At 52.7% G+C, this 16,207-nt stretch overlaps 1 protein-coding gene across 1 annotated transcript; it reads left to right on the forward strand.

Moving 5' to 3' along the window:
* The first annotated feature begins 1,952 nt into the window (after positions 1-1,952).
* On the forward strand, positions 1,953-15,465 carry SV2A (synaptic vesicle glycoprotein 2A). The gene is made up of 13 exons (XM_036098379.2): positions 1,953-2,109; positions 5,659-6,617; positions 7,690-7,870; positions 8,687-8,838; positions 8,949-9,082; positions 9,684-9,773; positions 10,019-10,129; positions 10,307-10,395; positions 10,712-10,876; positions 11,038-11,171; positions 12,248-12,454; positions 13,064-13,223; positions 13,601-15,465. Exons 2-13 carry the CDS (start codon positions 5,996-5,998, stop codon positions 13,782-13,784), a joined length of 2,229 nt encoding a protein of 742 aa, XP_035954272.1. The 5' UTR covers positions 1,953-2,109; positions 5,659-5,995; the 3' UTR covers positions 13,785-15,465.
* The last annotated feature ends 742 nt before the right edge of the window (positions 15,466-16,207 follow it).

A 16,207-nucleotide genomic window follows, 5' to 3' on the forward strand; every position in this document is an offset into this window, starting at 1 on the left:
GCTTCGTATTTCAGTAGACTGTAAACTTCATTGGCACAGTCAAGTATTTCCAAGATGTAGCTTTGAAGTCCGTGAAACCCAGGCCCACAGCCCTATGAAAAATGACGTAACGGGAGCCATTTTTAAAATTGAGCCCGGACAGTCATTTCAGCGGAACTGCCTTGCACATCCTGTTTTCTAAACCTTGAACTGGGCCAAACTGCCAACAGTCCAAGACATCCACAGGAACAAAAAAATCTCATTTGAAAAAACTGATAAAAGTGAACTTTTGCCTAGTGACCACTTCACATGACCAGTCAATGAAGAATCTAGCCCTGCTTATCAGCACCAATGAACCTCTTTTTAAAAGCAACTTATCTAGGGACCCCTGGGTGGCTCAGTTGGTTAAGCATCTGCCTTCGGCTCAGGTCCTGATCCTAGGGTCCTGGGATCAACTCCCACATCAGGGCTCCTTGCTCAGCAGGGAGCCTGATTCTCCCTCTGCCTGTCGCTCCCCGTACTTGTGCACTCTCTCTCTGACAAATAAATAAATAAATAAAATCTTCAAAAAAATAAAAGCAACTTATCTAATCTTCCTTTTTTCCCCAATAAAAACCCTGAGTCCACCTCCTGTAATTGGGACACTGTTTGGGTTTCAACCTAAGTCTATGTACACTGAATTGCAATTCTTTGATCCGAAATAAACACTTTGCCTTTTGAACTGGTTTCTTGTTTTTAGACTGACATTCCTGTTAGTGGTACATTCAACACTGCAAATCCCACCTGGAGCTCTCTTAGGACACAGCCTGCCAGTCCTCTCCATGTACCATGTTTCCGCATTCTGAAACCTCCATGTTTAGTAAGGTAGAATCACACACTATTAGAGCTGAAAGCGAGCTGACGCAGCATCTAGTCCAAGCGTGCCATTTTCCAGATGAGAAAACTGAGGTTCACAGAGACAGAGAACCTGAGCAAGAGCCCACAGCTTACCGAAGTGAGAACCCAGGTCAGAGCCTCTAGTCAGTGCTCTGTCCAAAATATCCTAAGCCCTCACCTAGAATAGGTAGACACATTCAGTATATATATATCCCCAAACCACAAGGTTCCCTCACCTCTGGAGCAGGGTCAGTCACCAAGTGGTATGTCTGGGATCTCTGAGCCCAGGTTATTGGTACAGGGTCAAGGGAAAGAACTGAAACCAGTTCACTCCTTCCTGCCCCAGAAGCAGAAGTGTGTGTGTATGTGTGTGTGTGTTAAAAGGAATTGGATGGAGCATCGAGGGAGTCCCTTTTTGAGTCAGTGGAGCAAATGAATAGAAGGGTTAATGTCCAGTTGGTTAGGCCTGTAAATCCCCCTCAGCTTCTTCCCCTACTCACCTCTGCTGCCACCAACTGAATGGAGGATGGGAGGTCTGCACTGGAAATAAAAAATCAGGGCTGTTTCTGTTTCTGGAAAAAGATGGCAGGGATCTATCCAGGAGTCTCACCTCTGGCAGGTCAGGATTAAAAACCTTGCTATTCTTGCTTTCTCTAAAATGGCCAGGTAAACTTGGATTCTGAGCCCTCCGGATTGCGGAGAGGGTCGTGGGAAAGGGGTAGGGCTGGGAGTAGTGGAGAAGGGGAAGAAGGGAGGTGCTTTGGAGGGAGAGAGAACCCCTGAAATTCCTGAGGCCTGCCATCCTAGGAATGGGGCGCTGAGAAAGGGGCTGCCTTGATCCGCACCTCCCTTTCTGTCTTCCCACTAGTCTTCCTAACATTACGCTTCTTTCCCTAGTGCCTTTCATCTTTTATTAGGAACGGGTTGGGGAAGGGCTGTGTGTCCTCTCCAGCTGTGTCTGTGACAACCCCCTTGGCCCCTTCATCGTTGCCCCCTGGTGCCCTGAGGCCCTCCCCATCCTCTTTTCTTCTGCCGCTCCCCACCCCCCCAACAATGGTCTCTCCCGGTGCTCAGTGGCGCTGGGGGGCGGGGGGGAGGGAAGAGGCGGGCGGAGGCGGGGCCGGAGCGTGTATGGGGGGGCAGGTCTGCATTGCCGCTTCCCCTGGTACCCGGAGCAGTCGACGCTGCCGCCAGCCCCGCGCCCGGGACCCCCGCCCTCACCCGGGACTCCCTTACCCGCGGCATCCAGGCCAGGTGAGACCCCTCTCAGTCTCTTACCTCCACCCCGCCCGGGGCAGAAGCATCCTTGCCTTGCCTTGCAGCCATTTTATCCTCCGATGCTTTGCTTGGCGGGGGGGGGTGGGGGGGGGTGGGGGGGAAGGGGGGGTAACCGTTCCCGCTTTAGGGGCGAGGGCGCTGGTGGTGGTCTGAATGGATATTTATTTCAGTTGCCGTGCTGATCAGAATACATATATGGAGTAAGGGTGTTTTTCTCTACCTTAGCCAAGTCGCTACTACCCTCTCAGATATTAACGGGGTGGGGTTTTTTTTTAGGTGGGATAGGGTTCCCTCAAAGTCCAATGCCCTCCTCACCTTGCACACCCTCCCCCTCTCCCCCCACCCAATGATAAGTGACCTTGGCTGGGGCCAGAGAATGGATACTGCCTCAGTCTGCTCCTGGACTTGGGTGGGGTGGGGGGCAGTGGAAGAAGGGCAGGTGAAGGAGGAAGGGAAGGGAAAGGAAGAATGGAGAGGTTGGGTAGAGAGGTGGTAAACGACCCGGGTTGAAGCGCGCATGGCGGGGCTTTGGGCCGTCGCTCCCGGGTGGGGGGAAGGGGTGTTGAGTGATAATGGGCACTTGCCCAGAGGCAGGACTAAGGGGGCGGAGGGGGGGTAGGCACTCAGAGAATGGGTTCAGTCAAGTCTAGGGGCTCCTCTCTTATGCCAGAGCAGAGGCGAGATGGGGTAGGGGGTGCTGGGGGGCTATTGCTGCAAATGGTGGTCGGGGCGGTCTCTATGCCTGTGCTTTGGAGGTCTCTGCCTGCGGCCCTCCCTCTCTGTAGTCCTCTGCGGTGTGCATTCTCAGCTGACACCTTCATCTTTTTTCCCCCTCAGAACGGTGAATGCTCCATCTTCCTAACCCTGGGATAAGATGTAGGGAGAGGAGGTTCAGCCTTGGGCCTCCTGGGTGGGGGCTGAGGCTCAGTCACCCAGCCGGAACAGGGAGGGGAGCTCCAGCATATCCCCGCTCTTTTATCCCACCTCCCCGTCGGTGGATGTGTTAACTCACTGCTTCTTAATGACCTTGTCACCTGCGCTAGGGAGGGTTGGGGAATCCGGGTGACTCCCAAAGTCAGGGACTTTGATTGGGGGTGGGGGCTTCTGGACCCTCTTCTTATCGTCCTGAAAGGAAGCATTTGCTCAGGAGCCCCCTCCCCCATTCTGCAGAAAATCTCCTGGGCACATTTTTCCGGTCAGGTGGAGCCAGCCAACCTTAAAGGGCCATGTAACCCTGACTCTTGTCTCCTATAACCTCCAGCTCTTCAAGTCCTGTCTCTCTCCCACAGGCTTAGCCATCCTGTGCCGCTTTGGGGGCTAAAAATAGCACCACTTCCTCACCAACTCAAAGAATTTGTCTTCTTTCTCTCCTTTCTGACCTCCTGGGCTCATTGGCCCTGGGGAAGCTGGCTGCTGAGACATCATATCCTGCTGTGGCTCTGGGGGCCTTATCTACCCGACATGTACCTCTCAGGGATAAATAGTGTTGACAAACACAGGATGTGGCTCCTGGTGGGTCCATCTGTCTCCTTCAGGGTTTGGGGGTGGGGGAAGATCCTAGATGGGAATGAAAGGAGACGAAAGCAAATGGCCATGCAGTGAGGGGATTCCACAGTTCCCTCTCTTGCATGGGGGATGGCTTGGGCCTTGAACCACAAAGAAAAGAAGGTGACATAGGGGTCACTGGTTTTGGTCATCGTGGTCCACTGCTCACATCTGGCCCGAGGGGCTAAGGCCCTGCTTGCCAGTGCTTCTCTCTGAGCCACATAGCGTGACTTACCCCCTTCTACCAGGGCTCCTGTATGCGTGTGTGACGTTTAATGAAGGCCCTGGATGGGTGGGAGCAGGGGGCAGGATATTTTTAGGGGAATGATCTCTGATCAGAATCTCGTCCTGCTTCCTCTGCTTCTATGAAGGAAAGGGGGTTCTCCTATGCTTCCCTCTGGAGGATGTCTTTTTTGGGGGGAAGCCCAAGGCCCCCTTCATTCTATCCTGGCCTCCTACGCAGTGCAGTATTTGTGGACTCCTTTTTCCTTGACTCCTGGAGGAGGAGCAGAAAGGATTAAGGGGGATTAGGGAAGGAGGCCCTGGAGAAAAGAGGCGCAGCTATGGACCTTAGACCCCCATGCTGGAAAAGTATGGATCTGGTCAGCCATTTGTATTCCCGCCTGCACCAGGGAAGGGGCCCATGGATGATGTCCTGAAGGAAGGTGTCAGCAGCCAGACATCGCCTCTTCTCCATGACTTCAGGTTCCAGGTCTCCCCTTTTTTGAGTCTTCCCTTGTTTGTCTGGAGGGAGACAGTGTGGGCCCATCTGCTAGAATTAATTTGAACACAGAGGGGTCTTGGGACTCTGTTTTGGGAGGATACTGGGCAACAGCATCCAAGTATGACCCCCTGTTCTTCCCTTGCTGCTTCCTGCTTCCTTCACATTTTTTTTTTCAATCTAGTAGGAAGGAGGAAAACTAATATTTATAGAATATCTACTGTGAGGTTGAATTCTCTTGTGTACTCAGAAAAATAAAATTACCCCCAGTTTAAATATAAGGACAATGAGGTTTAAGGAAATTAAATAATTTGCCCAAGAGCAGTCAGTAAGTAAATGGCAGAGCTGGGATTTCAACTTGGGTCATATAACTGTCGTGTGCTCTGCCCTGAACCAGGTTTCTCCTTGCCAATATCCCTTTCTGCTCCTTACCCTCGTGAGCATCCAGAGGTGGCTTTTGTTCTGGGGTCTCATGAGGGAGTGGAGAGGATCTCACTATATTATCATCATCACAAAGAGTAATGACTAGTATTTCTTCGTCACTTTGTATCTGCCTGGTACTATGGTCAGGAGCTTATACACATTATGTCATTTAATCCTTACTTTCCCCTTCTTAAGTAAGAGGAAACTAAGGTCTGGATGTTCAGAGTCATGCCTGAGGTCACTTAACTAGTAAGTGCTAAAGCAAGAAGTCAAACCTACATCTCTCTGACTCTGGAAAGCAACATTTACCACTGAGAAGACCCCTCCTTGTGAGGCCTGTAAACATGGAACCTGAGGGGAAGGGTGTGGAAGCCTCACTTCAGGCACCATCAGTGGACTGAAGCCAACAGTTGGGAGGACTTGGTCCCCCTACACATTCTCTCCAAGCTCTGCCCCAAGTGAGAAAGCCAGACTGGACTAGAATAGAGAATTCTGGTTTCTCATATTTCCTGTTTTGTTCTTTGCAGGTTGGTGGTAAAGCAAGGGATCTGATCTTGATGTGGGGCAGGGGATCAGAAGGAGGGCTCTAGGTGACCATGACTCTGGAGCAAATCTCGTAGGACTGATCTCCAAGGTCAAAGTAAGGGGCCTTATGCCGAATGGTCCACAGTTGGTTCAGGTCGTCATACCTTTTTACTGAGTGCGGGCTTAAAGCAAGGAGACCATCTTTAACACATGGCCCCAGGGGGGCTCTGGGTTGTCGGGAGCTCTGTCTTGGCCTTCTTGACCATCTTAGGCTTCAAAACCTCCTTTTTTCCCCCTTTTATATTTTCTAGATCTCCAGAAGCTTCTAGAGAAGAAGTAGGCGGCCTTTCCTGAGTTATCCTGGCTCCCCAGCTTAGCCCCCATAACCTGGCTCCCCCTTTCCTTCTTATTCCCCTGCTCCCCCTCTCCCCTCCCCATGTATCCAACTGAATTGGCCAGAACTGCTCTCCCTCCTTTCCCCTCCTAGACATCCCTATTTTCTCCTATTCCATGCCCAGAGATATTTGAACACACTTCATCTAAATAACTGGGGGAAGGAGACTTTCTGACTTCACAAGTCCTTGAGCAAAATCTGAATAAGGAGCAGGGAGTGACGGAAACCTAGTGAAGCATTCCCAAAGACTCATCATGGAAGAAGGCTTCAGAGACCGGGCAGCTTTCATCCGTGGGGCCAAGGACATTGCCAAGGAAGTCAAGAAACATGCGGCCAAGAAGGTGGTGAAGGGCCTGGACAGAGTCCAGGATGAATATTCCCGTAGATCCTACTCTCGCTTTGAGGAGGAGGAGGATGATGATGACTTCCCTGCCCCTGCTGATGGCTATTACCGTGGGGAAGGGGCCCAGGATGAGGAAGAAGGTGGCGCATCTAGTGATGCCACCGAGGGCCACGATGAGGATGATGAGATCTATGAGGGGGAATATCAGGGCATCCCCCGGGCAGAGTCTGGGGGCAAAGGCGAGCGGATGGCAGATGGGGCTCCCCTGGCTGGAGGGAGGGGGGGCTTGGGCGATGGGGAGGGCCCCCCTGGCGGCCGGGGGGAGGCACAACGGCGTAAAGAACGGGAAGAGCTAGCTCAGCAGTACGAAGCCATCCTCCGGGAGTGTGGCCACGGCCGCTTCCAGTGGACACTCTACTTCGTGCTTGGCCTGGCGCTGATGGCTGATGGTGTGGAAGTCTTTGTGGTGGGCTTTGTGCTGCCTAGTGCTGAAAAAGACATGTGCCTGTCAGACTCCAACAAAGGCATGCTAGGTAAGACACATTGGGGGGCCCTCCAGCCCTGTCCTGCCCCAAACTCTAGAAACCCCTCTGCTTGTGAGAACCCCTGTCCTTACCGCTGGGCTCCCTAGGATCCTGGTCCCAAGATGTCCCCAGAGGGCTTGGAGTTCCTCTGCACACTCTCCCCTCACTCCTTCCTCTTGACACTGGGTCACAGTGAGGCCGTTCGTGCTGGGCTGGGGCTTGGGCGGTGGTCTGCTTAGTTAGTTCTGCAGGAGGTGGCCATGGTGGCATGGACCCCTGTTGGGAGTGTCCAAGGGCCAGTGAGTGGTCTCTAATGGCCCTTCCTCATGTGGACCCTGAGGGAGGAAGCCCCCTAGACTCACCCACAAAGGATCTCTTGGTCTTGCTCTGCTCCCAAGTTGCCATGAGATCCTGGGCAGATCCCCACTCCTTGGGGCTTAGCTGAAGCATGGCTAAAATGCAGAGTTTGGAATAGATGAGTTTTAAGATCAGTTCCAACTCTGAATGTAGGAAGGAAATAAGGAACAGGAAAGTTTTAGGACCAGAAGCACTGGAGCTGGGTTCTGTGTGGGGGATTTCATTGGGGGACTGAAGGGATGGAGCCACTTTCCCAGGGACGCAAGAGACCCTTCCTGCTGCTTTGAGGGCATCAGGGCTGGGAGAGGAGAGGGGACCATAGGACAGTCTGGGAGTCTGGGCCACGCCGTTCCTCCTTCCAGGCAAGCCAGAGATGGGGGTGGTGTGTGTGTGAGAGAGAGAGAGACAGGGACAGAGAGACAGACAGAGAGTGAGAGGTGAGAGCAAGCAAGAGAGAGCAGGAGGGAGAGAAAGAAAGAATTCTGGGGGTCTCTGAAGTCTGCATTCCTGCCTTTGAACCCCTGGCCTGCGGGGATGACCTTCCGTCTTTGCTCACACTTCTTCTCTTTACTTGCTCTCATCTCTGGGTAGACTTAGCTATTCTAGAAGTCCTCCCAGCTCCTTGATCCATTCTGCTGCAGCTCTAGCTCACTTAATGCTCAACAAGTGTGAGAACGGAAGCATGTCTGCTCATAGCCCTGCTGCCTCTGTTTCCCTCCCTTAGGCCTTATAGTCTACCTGGGCATGATGGTGGGAGCCTTCCTCTGGGGAGGTCTGGCTGATCGGCTGGGTCGGAGGCAGTGTCTGCTCATCTCGCTCTCAGTCAACAGCGTCTTCGCCTTTTTCTCATCTTTCGTCCAGGGTTATGGCACTTTCCTCTTCTGCCGCCTCCTTTCTGGGATTGGGTGAGTGGCCACTTGCTAAGCCCCCGGAGGCAGTCCTGAAGGAGGACTGTGCCTTGGTCACTGGTGTATTCCTAGAGCCCAGCACAGTGCCAGGCACACCAGATGTACCTCAAATCTGTATGAAGTGAATGAATTCCTTTCTCCTACCGTCTTTAGGCCAGCTTCCCCCTGTCCAGGACCCATCTACCGCCTGCCCAGAACACCATTCCATGTCTGGTCCACTCCTGAGTCCTCCATCCCACCCTCTAGTTCCATTTGGAGCCTGGCTCCATGAAGAGGCCTGGTGGGTCTCAGCCTTACCCCTGGGCGCCTGCGAGCCCTTGAGTTATCCCCTTCCCCCATGACATGTTTCCTGCATTTGACAACAGACCTTGTTAACCCACAGCTGCCGGAACTCTGAAGCCTTGACCCATCCACGCTCCCACACTCCCCAAGCCACCAGCATGCATTCTTCGCCCTGGCTGCAAGCTCTTTCCTGGCCTGCTCCCACATACCTGCCCTCAGACTCCTCTCTGCCCATCCTTTTCCTTTGGGGACTTCCCCTCTCATCCATAATTATCTTCCCTCTCTTGCAACTCTGTAGTTATCTTCAAGATGCAACGTTTGGGCCTCCCCTTTCCCTGAGACCTCCCTGCCTGTGTCCCAGGGTCCCAAGGATGGGTGCTTACTGGCTGCTGGTGAGGGAGTGTACTGGGCACTAAGAAGTCTCTTTACTGAGGTGTGGAAGATGAAAGGCGCTTGGGGATGCCGAGCGCTGGGGCAGGGGATCAGGAACAGGGTCGTTTTCTAATGCTTAATTCTTACAATGCCCTCCAGGATCGGAGGGTCCATCCCCATTGTCTTCTCCTATTTCTCGGAGTTTCTGGCCCAGGAGAAGCGTGGGGAGCATTTGAGCTGGCTCTGCATGTTTTGGATGATTGGTGGAGTGTATGCAGCTGCTATGGCCTGGGCCATCATCCCCCACTACGGTGAGCAGCCCCCAGGGAATGCACCCCAGCCTCTCCCTCTTCGCTTGGGTGCCTGGTGGTGGGAGCCCCCAGCCTCTGGCCTCTCTGCTGATGCTGACTGTCCCTGCCAGGGTGGAGCTTTCAGATGGGGTCGGCTTACCAGTTCCACAGCTGGAGGGTGTTTGTCCTCGTCTGCGCCTTCCCTTCCGTGTTTGCCATCGGCGCTCTGACCACACAGCCTGAGAGCCCCCGCTTCTTCCTGGAGGTGAATGGGGCAGGGGGTTCTGTGTTCAAGCACTCACGGTGGGTTTGGTTTGTGGGGCCCTCACAGGGTCCACACTTCTGGGGGCTTTATCTTGCTTCCTTTGTCTTGTGATGTGTCTCCAGAGGGGCTCTGTGCGTGGAGAAACCAGGGTACCTGCTCACCCACGGGTGGTTTAAGATTTTGCAGGCAGGGGCCCCGGCCCTGACTTTATAGCTCAAGAGAAGTTCCCACCCTCTACTTCGTCCCCTTCCAAGTAGATCTTGGTCCAGCAGGGTTAGGATGCTGCTTCTCTGACGACCCACTTACCCTCGTCATCAGTTCCCTTGTTTTCAGTTTTCTCTTCCCATCGTACCAGGGGATCCCTAGGACCTGTAGTTGCATCTGTCTCCTGGGCTCCCCTTACTACTGCCCAAGTCTGATTATATTTTGCCGTATCCCTACTTGGGGCTCTTTCTGAGTGGGTGATGTCCGTGCCCACAGGTCAGAGGTAGAGGTGGGAGCATTTCTGTATCCTGTGACTAGAGAAACCACAGGGAGGGGGCCTATTACCCTGGCTCGGGGAGGAGCTAACTGGATATGGGAACTGTGTCTGTGGTTCTAGAATGGGAAGCATGATGAGGCCTGGATGGTGCTGAAGCAGGTTCATGACACCAACATGCGAGCCAAGGGGCATCCTGAGCGCGTCTTCTCAGTAAGCCATAGCCCTGCCCGCGACCCTCCTCGGCCCTGCAGTCCCAGCCCCAGCGGCCCCTCTCTGGATTCCACCCCCTACCTTCCCTGACCTCTCCGACCACACCCTCCCTCCATGTCATCTCTCAGGGTATCATGGCACAGCCGCCCCTGCCTGCCTTTTGTTACCATAGGAGAAACGGAGGCACCTGAATGGGGTTGGGAAATACAGACTATGTGACTGCTAACCCCTTCTCTTGACCCCAGGTAACCCACATTAAGACGATTCATCAGGAGGATGAGTTGATTGAAATCCAGTCAGACACGGGGACTTGGTACCAGCGCTGGGGGGTCCGGGCCTTGAGCCTGGGGGGGCAGGTAATGAGGGATGGTTCGGCGAAGAAAGAGAAGGGAGTGGGAGAGGTGGAGACAAAGTCAGGGCTGTGGGGTGGGGTGGGGGCTAAACTGAGAGAAGGGGTTAGGTAGGAGAAGGGGGTGCCTGGGGGTGCTAGAAGTTAGCACAGCCACTCTCTGACTTTGTTCTGTTCCACCTAGGTTTGGGGGAATTTTCTCTCCTGTTTCGGTCCAGAATATCGACGCATCACCCTGATGATGATGGGTGTGTGGTTTACCATGTCATTCAGGTGAGGAGGCGTGTGGGGGCGGTGGGGATCTAAGTCCTGAAGACCGAATGGAGGTTGGATAGGCTGGGGGTGGGGTGGTGGTGGGGAGACTGTTTTAGGCCAAGGGCAGAGCAAATGCATGGGAGATAAGAGAGTACATTGGGGGGGGGGTAGAAAAACGAGAAGTCCCCCAGACCCACGGCAATTGGTGAAGGGAGGAGTAGTGAGGGTGGAGGCTGGAGAGGAGGGCAAGGTCCTGACTCTCTATCCCCTCACTTCTGGACCCCCTGGTCCTAATCCTGAGCCTTGTCTGATTCCATTGTCCTTGACTCTTCAGCTACTATGGCCTGACTGTCTGGTTTCCTGACATGATCCGCCATCTCCAGGCGGTGGACTACGAAGCCCGTACCAAACTGTTCTCTGGGGAGCATGTGGAGCATGTGACCTTTAATTTCACTCTGGAGAATCAGATCCACAGAGGGGGACAATACTTCAATGACAAGTACGTGGGGACCTTTCCATTTCATTTTATGAGTCTGGGAGTTCGGAGACAGGGTGTTTGGGGGTAAATACCTGTGGTTTCTCCTCAATTCCAAGGGAACGAGTGTTGGAGGAGGGTATGAGGATAAGGGGAGAGTATGTCTCATCATCCTGGCCTTCCAGGTTCATTGGGCTACGTCTGAAGTCAGTGTCCTTTGAGGATTCCCTATTTGAGGAGTGTTATTTCGAGGATGTCACTTCGAGCAACACATTTTTCCGCAACTGCACGTTCATCAACACTGTGTTCTATAACACTGGTAAGGTGGTGTGGCTGGTGGCTGTCAGACCAAAGGGCTGGGAGGACCCTGAAGAGGGGAGAAGGAGCCTTTCTCATTCCCTAGCTCAGGGTTCACAAGCTGAGCTCTTTGGGGCCCTGGTGGTATGGGGGCCTACTAGCTACCACTAAGAGTTCCAAAAATCAAATGGAAATTGAACATTTTTCTGTAATAGTTTTAAGAATATCTGGCAAAAGCATCAGATTTCTTTGCCTTTGAGCTGGAACTAAAGCAACTCTGTGGTGTTATTAATGCACTTTTGCAGAAGAGGGCAAAACTCATTCAAACAGGGTCTTCAGGAAAAAAAAACAATAAAAGGGATATTTGGTGGGTAAAAGGTTGGAAATCATTGCATTAGTCCAGTGCTTTTTTTTTTTTTTAAAGATTTATTTATTTATTTGAGAGGCAGAGGGAAGGGGAGAGAAAGAATCTCAAGCAGACGTGGGAAGCCCCACACAGGGCTTGATCCCACTACCCTGAGATCACCACCTGAGCCAAAATCAACGGTCGGCCCCTTAACCGACTGAGTCACCCAGGCGCCCCACATTAGTCCAGTTTTTAAAACAGTGATTCTCAAACTATATGCACATGAAATGCTGCTTTGTCAGCTAGACTGAGGATCCCACCTCTAATGGAGTACTGGGTGAGTTTTTCCCACCTTGCAGGGAAAAATAATGGAAAGGACTTGTAATGATTTTTAATATCTGGCTCAGTAATTTTTCCTAGACCCATGGCACTGCTATTGCTTATAGTCAGCTAGGGCAGACAAAAAGAATGAATAAGAAGCAAAGATTATTAATGAGACAACTTGGAAACAGCCAGTTCCACTGTTCCATTTCATAGACTATGGTCATTTCCTGCACCATAGGAACAATCCTAGTTCCTAGGGTGCTCTCATTTGATGTTTTGTAATGAAGGTCCTGAGCAATTCTTTTGAGAGCCCTGCCTCCCCCCCGCCCCTGACTAACCCCACAGAGGCAGCGCCCTGAGCCCTAAGCAGTGGCAGCCTCCCTCCCACATTTCACTGACCGCCTGCCTCTCTTGGTCTTGGCCCCTAGACCTGTTTGAGTACAAGTTTGTGAACAGCCGTCTGGTGAACAGCACGTTCCTGCACAACAAGGAGGGCTGCCCACTGGACGTGACAGGGACGGGGGAAGGCGCCTATATGGTGTACTTTGTCAGTTTCTTGGGGACGCTGGCTGTGCTTCCCGGGAACATCGTGTCTGCGCTGCTCATGGACAAGATTGGCAGGCTCCGAATGCTTGGTAAGGGCAGGTGGCTGGTGGTGTGCGTCAGAACTGATTTGGGGGCCGGAGAGCAGGGCGAGGCTGTCAACACGCTTCTTACCTCATTCTGAAGGAAGAGCTTAGCCAGAGAAGGTTCTCTCTCTCTCTTGTCTTCTGTTTAGGTCTTGGCTGTAAGATGGGGTGGGGCCTGGCATGGAAGCTTCTCTGGGGGGTAAAGGAGGTAGGCAGAATAGCAAGCACACAGGCTTTGAGGCTATGGGTTTTGAATCTCAACCCCACCCCCTACCTTGGGCAAGTTGCTTCACCTCTGTGAGCCCAAGTGTCTCATCTGTAAAATGGGGGTGATGACAGTACCCGCCTCATTGGGTTGCTGTATTAGATCAATGCATGTAAAGCATCAAGGTCCTTGGCCCATAGCTGTCATTGAAGAGATGGTTGTTACTGATATTATTAATAAAAAGATAATTATAAGGGAGGTTGGGGATGAGTGAAGAGCCTTCCTTTTGAGTCCTTTGGGAAGAAGAGTCTCATCCTGGGCTACCCTCGAGCCTGGTTGGTGGCACGGGGTGGGTTGTGGATGGGCGTCACTGTGGCCAGGTTCATGTTCCCTCCTTTTCCTGACTCCAGCTGGCTCCAGCGTGATGTCCTGTGTCTCCTGCTTCTTCCTGTCGTTTGGGAACAGCGAGTCAGCCATGATCGCTCTGCTCTGCCTTTTTGGGGGGGTCAGCATTGCATCCTGGAACGCGCTGGACGTGTTGACTGTTGAACTCTACCCCTCGGACAAGAGGTAGTTGGAGTGTCGTGGGGGCAGGGCCGCCGGTTTCGGGCCTCTGTAAGGAAGTGGGCTGAATGGGAGATCATCTTTAGGGTTAGAAGGACACACATTCCCATTGAGTTTCTCCTCTAAGAGCTGGTAACTTTGGTGTTCACTCCTTGAAGTCTTAACTATTAACCTAATTTTTTGGTCTTCTTTTCCCCTTGCCTCCCAATCTATATTCCCTGGTGTACATCCCTCCCCTCTCTCATCTTTCCATCCTTCCTCTCCTTCTCGGACACTGCCTGCCATCTCTCCTTCACTTTCCCACCTACTCACCAATCCCCCACAAACCCTCCCGTGCCTCTTCCTTGTCTCCCCTTCCTACTGCACTGGGGGCTCCTGAGCAGGACCACAGCCTTCGGCTTCCTGAATGCCCTCTGTAAGCTGGCGGCCGTGCTGGGGATCAGCATCTTCACATCCTTTGTGGGAATCACCAAGGCTGCCCCCATCCTGTTTGCCTCAGCCGCGCTTGCCCTCGGGAGTTCTCTGGCCCTGAAGTTGCCTGAGACCCGGGGGCAGGTGCTGCAGTGAGCGCCGCAGGGCTTTTGAGGGCGGCAGGCACACTGTGAGACCTACGGCCCCTGCTCCCTCCCTGCCCCGCCCCCCTGGCCCGAGAAGCCTCAGTCCCCACTGCCCTGTGTTCCGTGTCTTAGCCGTGTGTGTGTGCGTGCGCGTGTGCATGTGTGTGACCCGTGCGCGGGAACTACAGGGAAGGCTCTTGCGTCCCAGTTTCGGGATGCAGCTCAACTCCCCACCTCCTACCCCCGTTGACTTTGCACAAGAGAAGGCTTGGCCCCACCCTTCTCCCCCGGTGTTAGTGAGGGGCCCTAGCTCTTCCTGGCTCTAGGGGGTCCAGAACAGGCCTCCCGCCCCCCCCCCGCATCCCCTCTGCCTAGGCCCTGGTGAAACCGTGGGCATGTGGTTATGCTGGGGGCTGGGGCTCGGTGTAGTCTATGGACCAAAAGAACTTCTTAGAGTTGGAAGGGCCTCAGGTGCCCTCTCACGCCTGCTGGACGCTGGGAAAGTAGCAATAAACTTCAGCCCCCTGGCCTCCACTCCCCCCTCAATTTGGGCTACAAGTAAGAAGCCTGAGTTTTATGAAATTAACCTTCTGATTCTTATTTATTTATAGATTAAGTTCTGAGGCAGCTCAGCAGGACGGTGTGTGTGAATGCACGTGTAACACTGTGTGTGTATGTGCCGTGGGGCAGGGGGTCGCTATACTGTCCTGAGATACAAGCCAAGGGTAATCTCCGTGGACACACACACGACCCTGCCTCCCGTGGTCCCTCCCCTAATCTTGTTTCTGTGCCAGGCCTGGGAGGGGGGAGCCCCGGGCCAGGCTAGGATGAGTCCCACAGCCTAGACAGACCTGAGGGCCCCTGACAAGGTCCATGTCCTCCCCTCCTCTCAAGAAGCACAGGCCTCTGGAGTGAGAGGCTCCACCCACTATAGCACAGACAGGGACGGCACAGCCGCCCTCCCGCCCCCAAGCTGTCCCCTCACAGGCAGGGTAGCAGGGGAGGGAAAGAAACCAGGCGTATGGTCAAACCAGCAGATCAAAAAGCACAAGGAGCTGGGGCAGGGGCAGAAAGCAGGGGCCCTCCCAGCAACTCCTCTGGAGTGGGAAGAGGTTGGGCAATAAGCCAGGGACCCCTCATGTGGGACCGAAGCCTCAGTTTCCCCATCTCACCTTTCTACGTGATAGCCCCTGTAGGTTAAGCTGCCCTCGCCTCACCCCACTGTGTGGCTGCTTTCTTTGGTGCCCTCCTGCCCCCCCCACTGTAGCTGTGATGTGTTGTAGTTTTTAGCTGTTTGTAAAATGTTAAAAAAAAAAAAAGTGAAAAGGAAAAAAAGTGAAAACACAAACAACAAAAAAAGAAAATCCAAATTCACCCTCCTCATGTTGTGTCTGGTGCGCCCACCCTCTGGTCACTCCCCCCATTTTGTAACACTCAGTCAGGTGGGGACTGCTGAACTCGTGTCTGTGCTCAAAGGACCGCCTTCTCCAGTGCCCAGTGTGTGGGTGTGTACCCCCTTTCCTCACCCTTCGTTTGCTGGACGCAGCCTTCTCTCCTGTGCCCCCGGAGGGACCCATCCATCTCTCCTGCTCTCCTGGGGAACCCCCCTAAACCCAACTCTGTTGATGTGAAAAATGAAAAGAAAAATATTGATGAAAAAGAAAAAGGAAATAAATCCTTAAAATCCCAAATGGCTACATCTGCTTCTTTGCTGCTCCACCTGCATTCAGCTCTGTTCTGCCTGTGGGAGGGGAAGGTGGTGAGATGGAAATATTATTCCTCTCTCCCTCAACTGGAGCCCAGAGTGATACGATGCGCCACATTTATTTCCTCACTTGGCCTCTCTATCCTCACCTTTTCACTTCTGGAGATGGAGGGTCCTCTCAGTCTCCCAGATTTGAAAACTTGGGGTAATATCCTATAACTCAGTAGCAAAAAAACTAGTAACTGATTTAAAAAAGGGGCTAAAGTCTTGAATAAACATTTCTCCAAAGACATACAAATAGCCAACAGGTATATACGAAACAGCACTAACCATCAAGGAAATGCAAATCAAACCCACAATGAGACATCACTTCACCCCAGTTGGGGTGGCTATTACCAAAAACCAACCCATCCCCCAAACCCAAACAAAACAAAAAAACTAAATGGTGTTGGTGAAGATGTGGAGAAACTGGAACACTTGCACATTGTTGGCGGGAATACAAAATGGCGCAGCTGCTATGTGAAAGAGTATGGAGGTTCCTCAGAAAATTAAAAATAGAACTACCATATGATCCAACAATCTCACTTCTGGATATTTATCAAAAGAACTGAAATGAGGATCTTGGCAATATTAGCACTCCCATGCAGCACTATTCACAATAGCTAAGACGTGGAAACAACTTAAATGTCCATCCGCAGATGAGCTGATAATGAAAATGTGGTCTATAC

The sequence above is a fragment of the Halichoerus grypus genome, chromosome 5, assembly GCF_964656455.1.
Source record: "Halichoerus grypus chromosome 5, mHalGry1.hap1.1, whole genome shotgun sequence".
Lineage (NCBI taxonomy): Eukaryota > Metazoa > Chordata > Mammalia > Carnivora > Phocidae > Halichoerus > Halichoerus grypus.